The sequence below is a fragment of the Homalodisca vitripennis genome, chromosome 3 (assembly GCF_021130785.1).
Source record: "Homalodisca vitripennis isolate AUS2020 chromosome 3, UT_GWSS_2.1, whole genome shotgun sequence".
In the NCBI taxonomy this organism is placed as follows: domain Eukaryota; kingdom Metazoa; phylum Arthropoda; class Insecta; order Hemiptera; family Cicadellidae; genus Homalodisca; species Homalodisca vitripennis.
In genome coordinates, this window is record NC_060209.1 from 96,221,779 (window position 1) to 96,231,718 (window position 9,940).

Below are 9,940 nucleotides of genomic sequence, written 5' to 3' on the forward strand. Positions count from 1 at the left end.
CCATTACCCCATTTCATATCTATATGTTGGCCGTTTAATATTTAAAAAATTCACAACTTAGTTGTTTAAGATCCTATAGTAAAATAAAAGTGTCTTGGTATGCTTATAACATTTTATAAACTTTTACTAATAAAACTTTTGCATCTCGAACGGTTTCAAAGATATATATTACATGTAAGTCTCTAAGAATTACTTTATTAACACTCAATTTCTCGCATAACGTACCTAGTTCTTTCAACTGATAGTTATATTTTTATATAAACTGGTACTCATTTGTGATTTGATACTTCATTGACATTCAGTAATATTTTCTGTAGTGTAGAATTTATTTATTTTCTTTACATCTAGGTATTAAACTTGTGATGAAATTACAATTTAAATGCGCAATGTTATATATTGTTGACACTATACGTTTTTGTTTTCTATATTTTCCCCATAAAAATTGCCTTTCGTCATAGTTAGACGTTCAAACTATAAACTTTAACTTCGTTCGTGTGGTTATAGTGTCGACACGAGATAAGTATCGAGGCTATTTCGATAAATTTACTATAGATTCATACAATAAATACTTTTTTTCTAGGCGACATGTCTATAACAAGAAGTGATAGAAATAAACTTAACCTGATAAAAAATTACAGTTTATTGCTGTTTGTTACAGTCCTGGGTATGGATTTTACACTCACTGAAATGGACAGCTCAGCACTGGACTGTATCTCTTGTACAACCATAGTTACTGATAGCAAGTACGGTATCTACAAGCGGTTTGTTCAGTAGACCTTTACTCACTCTGTTACCAAATTATTCATGAGTAACACCAGTGAATCGGTTGCCATTGTGTAAGTACAGATATACGAATATATTCCCTGACCAGCTCACTACCTGGCACACTACCATGGCACCTGGACACGCTGCTCAGCTGGCTCTCTGCGCTCTGCTAGTCGCGCACCTCTGTCTCGGGGAGTCCCACATCCAGAGGATCTCACAGCGACAGGATGTCATCACTAGGCGATACTTCTCACCCAAGGTCTACCCTTGCATGGAGGATTGGAACAAAATAGTGAGTAACCTCAGATAGTTGCTCTTAGGCCTCTCATTTAGCCCACGTACTGTGTGATGTTTCTGCCAGGACTCCTCATATTCCAATAGTTTTGTATGTTATCAGTTAGAATTTTCAGTTTAGAATGCTCTTTTATTTTGTTCGGATCTTCAATAATCTTTCCGACCATACTTGACAAAAAGGGAATTTTTAATTTTAGACGTTTTATTTTTTGAAACATCCTAAAGGTTTCTTAGCGTATTAGGCTGAGTATTAAAGTATATTAAAATAATAACAATAATAATAATAAAGGCTATTAAAAGTATATTAAAATGAAATATAGAATAAAATACAAGGTTTGCACGACAACTCCGAGCCAGCACATGGAAAGCTTCAACTCGTCTCTCCTCCACGCACTTACAGTCGTGTTCTGCAACACAATGCTCTGATCCATAATTGTCGTAGGTTGTTTCTATAGAGCCTGTCAAGTTGATGTGTATCGTGCTAACAGTCATGTTGGCAGGCGCTGTCGCGATGTTCATTGACGTCTAGCTGCTAGTTGTGAATCGGTTGTATTATTATTGATACGTGCAATAACTAACAGTATAAATCTAATTAGTATCATCGGTATTGTTTATGACGGCATTTTACTCTATTGACAATAAAGTATTGTAAATCTATACTATTATGTAAAAGTCTAATTGTATTTCTCTGTGCTACTCAATTATGTAAAAATTACGGTACGAATTGTACTGCCATTTTACATGGACATTCTTAGGGTTCCTAGTTTACCTGATCCTATTTCAAAAAATATATTGCCCTATTCCTATTTCGAAAATACCTTCGGGCTACGCCCCACTGGTCTAGAAAACTCCCTTTTGCCTTAGTTAGCAAATAGGAAATTTTTTTTTACCAAGTTAATAAATATGTACTTATTTAAACAGGTAATATTAAATTTTTCGGTTCTTCATCTGTTAAAAGCAGTTACACTTTATAAACGTAGTGTTACGTGTGAAGCTTTCAAGTTCCTGTTTTTTTTTTAAATTTAATTTCTTTTTAATTTTAATGAACTACACTAAATATTCGTCATTTATTACATTATAATTGTGTTAACTGAAAAGCTTATGACTTCGACTTTAGACTCTATTTAGACTTACAGTAGGATTTCTTCATTCTGGCCTAAGCTAGTTAACTTATTACTGAAATCGTTGGAGCTATTCAATAAAATATCATAAAATAATTATTGGAGAAAAATTTAAAATATTTTACAGGTACTTATACATTTTACAGGAGACTGTCACTCTCCAAATTCAGGGCGCCATATTCAAACTTAAATATAAAGTGTAGCAAAACAATGCTATATCTTTCAGTGTCTAACACTTGGGATTGTTTTTAATGCTATTTAAAAAGAATATGCTTGTGTTGTCCCGGCTTTTCAAAATGAAATTGCTAGTACATAATAAAAAATTAAGCGAGTTGGCGCAATATCATTTCACTACCAGCTTTTACGTATGTATGTATTTTCATTTGGTGAAATATTTTATGTCAGTAGAAAAACTTATTGTAGAAATTACTACTGCACTATATATTGCTGTGGAAATTGTTAAAATAATATAATGGCTTAAAATTGTATCTCTTTACAACTTTTTAGATTGAACCATTTGGTTTTATAAAGACAGCCTAACTTGTTTCATGCTTGTTGCGCTTGTCTTTCGTCAAAAAACTATTTGAAAATGTCTTACTTAAGTAATATACTTCCTGCTCAATAATTCATTTTTAACGCAGTAACAGTACAGAGACCACCTGCCTTTTACTCCTTTCTGATGCATAACTAATAACTTCTCGGTATTTGCATCAGGAGATTGTTTGTGCTTTGACAGATCCGATTTCAGGATACGATGCCATGTCAACAGTTTGATCTTTAATTTTAGATTCAAATGGTAGAAACCACACACATATCCGTTTATTTCTAAAAGGAGTCCAGGAAAATGCATCTGCTTACTAAGTGCAGAATAGTTCATATTTCTAAAAAATCTCGACATACGTTTTAGTGAGTAGCCTCTTCTCCAACTCTTCTCTCTCTTTGCTTATCCGCAGAATTCTTCTATAGCGGTGTACCAAATATTATGCACATTATAATTTCAATATGGAATACTAATTCGCGTATTAATTCTGAAAATCTTACTTCATTATAATTGTAAAAAATCAAGATGCTAACGTGTCATGAAAATACTCCCGTTAAATTCTAAAACATCTTATTGTCAAATATCTTCCAGAAATAACTTCTAATCAGGAGTCAGTAATTTTAGTTAATTTACAATTACGCCGAGCTTGATTAAATTTTCATTGCGTTTAGTTTATATCAAGTTCTATATATCTCAATTACACAGTCGTTGTACAAAGAAGTCTCTACACTTAACAAAATCATAAACTGTTGGAAACTGTCAATCAACATAAATTAACTGTTTGAAATCATAAAATAAACTCCATGTAGCACTTACAAACTTCGTATGTTTTGTTCAAGAAATAAGAAACATACATCTTGAAAGAGTTCCAAATTAAATATAGTTATTTTCAATAAATTCAACTGAAGAACTGTACTACTCTAGATTCTGTTAAATAACCCACATCACTGTCGTAATTTTATATGGTTATTGTTATTGTATATGTAAGTAGCTCAGTAAGTGTAATCATATCTAGTCCAACACTGAGTGACATGACCAAGCTGACCAGTACAGAGTATTATTTGTGTATGTACAGTGTAGAACAGATGCTGACTGCTGTTCCGGGTCTTGTCTGGCGCTCTTCTGCGAGATAGTCGGCCTGGAGAAGCTCGCCTCGGAGAAACTGCGGCGTCGCAAGAAGATGGGGGCGATAGGCATCAACAAGAATGTTAGACAGACGTACAAGCCTAAAATAAACAAGAGTAATTAATAAAGAGTAATTTTGTAAATTTGGGCAATACATCTTCCCTATTTGTTCGTATAAAATAAAAAAAATAAAAATAAAAATATTGGGGATATGATTTTCATATTGGTTTTTCTTAATTTGCGTGCCTGACTAATCGATAATGTTGTTTTAATGTAGTATACATCTACCCAGGAGTAAAACAAAACAAAAAATTATAAATTTACAGTATATACTGTTGTGTATTATACTGAAAGTACTGTTCATATACACACTTACAACGTGAACATGAAAATGTTATAAATATTTAAGAGTAAGTTGCTATACGTAAGTTTCTTGCCCGGATTTCATGTTCTTGTTTGTGATGAACGTTACGTTAACACACCAGATTCCGTGTTGTCTCTAAAAACTTGTATGTAGAGAGGGTGATAAAGAGTGATAGTCAACACCAAAGACTCGCGGCTTCAGAGATCCGATGGGCGATGAGATCGACTCTGACTGAAAACCGGATTTGGCTAACCTAGTTCCGAGCCGGAACCGGCCGGCACTGCCCACGAGGCGTGCCATAGCGAGCGTGCCTACTTCCCAATAAATCCTGTGTATAAATCAATAAACGCTATTATAAATGACATCATTTTATGAAATGTGTTCACTAAAATGTAACGCTACACTTTAATCTAGTGGTTGCAGTATTATCGACATCTAAAACAGATAATACTTTTAAAGTTAATATAAGCGAATACTTTTAATGATTCTCGTAACATTGTATTTCTTATGCGTTTTTTAATATGCATAATTAAGACTAAATTTAAAAAAATTAAGGCCTAGATAAAAAGATACAGCCAACATTCCGTATCAACTCCTGACATTCCATTCGTGTCTATTTCATATGTGCCTGTTAATGGCGTTGTATGATTTGAAAGAGTAATAGGCTTTTGCATTTTAAAATGTTACAAATTTTTCTGTATACTCAAGCAACATATAACGATGGCTAATGCCAGAATATTAGTATCCTTTAATTTCGTTTGTATTAAAATTTAATAAGAATGAAAACTTATACAGTGTAAGTGATTAAGTGTACATTAAATGTTAATGTAATCAATTAAAGTGCTCCTGGCATAGAAAGAAAGGGTGGCATAGTTACCAGCGGTATCAAGTACATCTTGCATTGTTTAGTTTTACTATTATATTTTACTCGTACATCTCCAGTAACATGCAGGAAAGTAACGCAAGGATATAAAAAGGAACGGGACCACGGCACCAACATCAATGCAACTCACTCACTCTCGTATATGGGATATGGAGGCTGGACCTCATCAGAAGACGTGATGATAGAACTCCTTACAGTTCACATTCACCAAGATCTCTACATATACGTAACTCATCGGCTCTCGTATGTGGGATATGAAGGCTGGACCTCATAATGGAGCCTTGATGTTAGAATTCCTTGCAGTTCAGATTCACCAAGATCTCGACATATATGTCACTCATCGGTTCTCGTATGTGGGATATGAAGGCTGGACCTCATGATGGAGCCTTGATGTTAGAACTCCTTGCATTTCAGATTCACCAAGATCTCGACGTATATGTAACTCATCGGTTCTCGTATGTGGGATATGAAGGCTGGACCTCATAATGGAGCCTTCATGTTAGAACTCCTTGCATTTCAGATTCACCAAGATCTCGACGTATATGTAACTCATCGGTTCTCGTATGTGGGATATGAAGGCTGGACCTCATAATGGAGCCTTGATGTTAGAACTCCTCGCAGTTCAGATTCACCCAGATCTCGACATATATGTAACTCATCGGCTCGCCTATGTGGGATATGAAAGCTGGACATCATACTCACAGTTCAGATTCACCAAGCTCTCGACATATATGTAACTCATTGGCTCTCGTATGTGGGATATGAAGGCTGGACATCATACTCACAGTTCAGATTCACCAAGCTCTCGACATATATGTAACTCATCGGCTCTCGTATGTGGGATATGAAGGCTGGACATCATACTCACAGTTCAGATTCACCAAGCTCTCGACATATATGTAACTCATTGGCTCTCGTATGTGGGATATGAAGGCTGGACTCATACTTAAGTTATAGAGAAAACCGTTAAATTCTATGTAATTAATGATAAAATCGCCACAGACACATAAATATGTAAAAAAACGTTGATCAAAATACATTTTGTGATTTGGTTATTTTAAAGATGGAACGCCCTATTAAGGGTTAAAAAGGTCTTCGTTAATTTTTGCATTAGCATGAGCTTCCTAGCTGCAAGCAAATCACTTTATGGAAGTTGTCTGTCATGCTCTTACATCACTACCTTACACCATCAGTGTAATCTGCAAGTGATAAAATATCACAATGTATAGGCCTACGTTTGCTTTGATGCAGCCCTTTGATCACTTTTACTTGCTTCAGCACTCATTACTTTTAAACCATCAACGAAGTTTACACGTTGGAATAAAGTAATGTTGGGAAACACAGAGTTGTAGTAAGAAGAAACATATATCTCGATCATAGTAGGTTTCATATACGAGTGTTTTACTCAAGTTAAACCAGAATACCACACAGATATGCAGGCCAGACTGTTAATTGACGCTGACTAGTTCTCTCAAATTGTAACTGTCGTTAAAACTACATGGAAAATTACAATTTTAACTACTTATATTATAGCTATACAGGTATTATACGTAGTCTAGCTATAAATGTGGTTAAAACCTTCAGTGATAAAGTGATCTGGAGTATGTTACCCATCCAGTTGGCATTGGTGCGTCTGCCGCAGTCATCATGTGGAAAGACACATGATGCAACCCAGCTTATGTGAGTTCACAAGACTGACAAACCATCCCGTGACATTGCTAGACCACATCATTGTGGACACGTGACATTGCTAGACCACATCATTGTGGACAGGTCAGCTGTAGTTGAGAGGATCGGTGCAATTGACATCCTCATCATAAAACGCCACAGAGGGATAAGTACGAGTATATCAGACCAAGAGTTTGTTTATGTTGTTATTGAGATCTAGCAGGAAGAAGAGTGAGCCTGAATAATTCCTTTAGATACTACTCCAGATTGAATGTTAGGAAATTTACTATTAAAATCTTCGTTTAACTTTTATAACATCAAAAGTCAATGCATATTGCAATCAATTAAGTATTTAATGCATGAATACCGGCCAAAACATATAAAAATAAAATAATAAAATAATGTATAAACATTTAATGGTGCTGAATGGGTTGTACAAATTATTAAGCTAAAATGGAGTTGACCTGTAAGGGAAATATAATGTAAATATTTAAACTTTTAGAAGCTAAAAAAATGCTTAGGAATATGTCATTAGTTTCAGATTAATGGTTTAAAAGGAAGCTATGAACTCAATACAATGTAAGGCAAGCTTAGACACCATTTTCATACACATGGTTAAAAGTACAAGTCCATTTGTGGTAACAGCTTTAACTCATTATTTAGTGAATTTTGTTCTCACTAAAGGCGTGTTTCCTGGAGGATTAAAGACCACGGTAGTAAATCCTCTCCGGCACCAACTAAAAGGCTGTCATTATATCAAACTTTTAGGGAAAAGATTTATTTTTATGTATGACGTAAATTGAAATAAATAATTTTCTTTCGAAGTTGCCGTCTAGGTTTAGTTAATTATTATAGCACATGTACAACACTTCTGAATTCATTTAGTGATTTGTATGATGCAAAAGAGAAAGTGATTTAATACACTGGTTACTCTAGATTATTCTCTGGCATTTGATTCCTTAGACAATTAAATTATGCAAATTAGACAGCTAAGATGAGAAAACTTTGATTACAATGCGACCTCGATTTTTTGGAAGAATTGGTATCTCAAAGATAGGAAATCAGGATGCCTTTTCAGGATGCGATGTTAAACTGTGCAAGATTCGCTCACTATCAACAGGAAAATAGTATTTCATCAAACACTAATCTGTATTAAAAGTGATTAAATAAAGTAACTGCTATTATTTCAATAAAACATTTAAGGGTGATTAACAAGATTTCAAATGTACTACGTAACTTAATTTTTATGTCATTCTAATGTTCCATTATGGAAATGACGTCATCAGTCTACTGACTGAACGTATTTAAAATTAATTCCACCACTCATGAAAGAAATTCTATAAAATAGTACACATTGTGTACTACACATGTCATAATTTCAAATCTTTAGCTCATTTAATTCTTGGAATGTCCTATAAATAGATAGAAGTAACTTTAATATGCCCTCACAGACCAAAACATATGTCAGCCTACTGATTAGTTAGTTTCAATAACGCTCTGCCAAATTGCATGTTTGGGCATCCACTAACACAGATCTCATTCTTGACTGCGTAAAAATGAATTTCCATGTAAAATTCAAAGCCCACATGTCTTTCTCAAAATATCTTTCCACATGATATTTTTGCATTTTCTTGGTTACATTTTGTTTCATAGCAGTGTTTAAGTAATAAAATTCTAGTGGTGTGGAGGGTACTACAACGCAAGAGTGCGCTAAAATCAAATTCTGTCACCAAATTTTAATATTGACATTCTAGTTCATTTAAAAAAATGTACTAAACGAATAAGCTACGTGTGTTAATATACTCATGTTAAATTCTAATTTAATGCTTGTTTACAAATTTAATTATTCTTCTATTTTCTCGTTGCCTTCATAGTTACCCATAAGATTACTGTAAAAATATTTTCTAACGCACAGCAAAATCCGATGGGTTGACATGGACTATCGTCGAAACCAGTGTTGCCATAGTGTTGTTTTAGAAATGAAGTTTTCAAGACTATAGGTCAGTTCATTTTTTTTTAATATTGGCAGACAGAAAACGAACAGAATAGATTTATACGCTTCGCTGACGCTCAGCTACTAAATAGGTCTGAACCTTGAATTCAATGAAATCAAATGTGTGACGGACAAGTGGGTGGAAATTAAAATGTACACATGGTCGAAAACGAGATGTTTCATTGCCGAGTATAAGCCGATCCACTAAAACGGCCAATCTCATAATATTATGCTAAAAAAAGGATATATAGGAGGAGAAAACTTATCTCTGAATGGAGAGATTTCAAAGCAAGAATAGCAGTGTTAGTGATATACAACATAAACAGCTGGCGTTAGTGATATAAGGGGGGGGGGAGTGAGGGTTTAAAGGAGTAAAACACAACTGCTAGTAACAGTTTGTGACTGTATGCAAATTAGTAATGATGCCACCAGACGTATTTTATTTGAAATCTAATTAAATATGTCAGCACTTGTAATTTGATACGCGCAAAATATTACGCGAGTTTATGTAAAGTTTCAAATTTTTCTATTGCTTCAGAATCACGATACACTTATTATAAGTACACACAAGTGCAAGTCTTCGTTCCAAAATGTAGAATAACCCACTTAGTTTTGTCAACCAACAAAGGAAAAAAAACAATCATCTGACACATGAACCATAAATGTTGTATTATAGAAAACAGATTTTAATCTTTGCATATTTCCTTGAAAGCTCGTACATATTTGCCAAAACGATCGTGAAAATAAAATCAATTCATAGATATTTTCTAAAACATACGTTATGGTAGTGAAACCTTAAAAAATATATGTATAATAAAATCAACACCATTTATCCTGATTAGTTCGCTACTAAAAGTTAGTTTTAGATCAAGACAACACCGGAGACGTGACCAATGGTCTTTCAAATACATAACAACTCTGAAGAGTAAGAATAATTTGGTTTTGCGTTCAATTTATACTTCTAGAGGAAGTTAACAGTACTTTCTCTGTATTTATAATAATAATTCTGTAATCCCCCACAAGCGTGTACAAAATTACGACATAACGTGCAATACTTATACCTTTATATCGCATACGAGTATTAGACTTCCCCTTAATCGACTGGTTTCGTCGGTTCATGTTAGAATGTAATTGGCAGGAAACTCCAAACCCTTCCGTTCCCAGCGCACAACGCAATAGCGGAACC

General features: G+C 34.3%; 1 protein-coding gene across 1 annotated transcript; it reads left to right on the forward strand.

The window, feature by feature from the left end:
- Positions 1-839: 839 nt before the first annotated feature.
- LOC124358692 lies at positions 840-4,030 on the forward strand. Its single transcript, XM_046810993.1, has 2 exons — positions 840-1,057; positions 3,797-4,030. The coding sequence occupies exons 1-2, from the start codon at positions 893-895 to the stop codon at positions 3,968-3,970; spliced, it is 339 nt and encodes a 112-aa protein (XP_046666949.1). The 5' UTR covers positions 840-892; the 3' UTR covers positions 3,971-4,030.
- Positions 4,031-9,940: the final 5,910 nt, after the last annotated feature.

Coding starts and splice junctions, on each gene's coding strand:
- LOC124358692 (XM_046810993.1), top strand. CDS start 893: ATGGCACCTGGACACGCTGCTCAGCTGGCTCTCTGCGCTCTGCTAGTC. Junction 1,058..3,796: donor TGGAGGATTGGAACAAAATA/GTGAGTAACCTC, acceptor GTGTATGTACAG/TGTAGAACAGATGCTGACTG.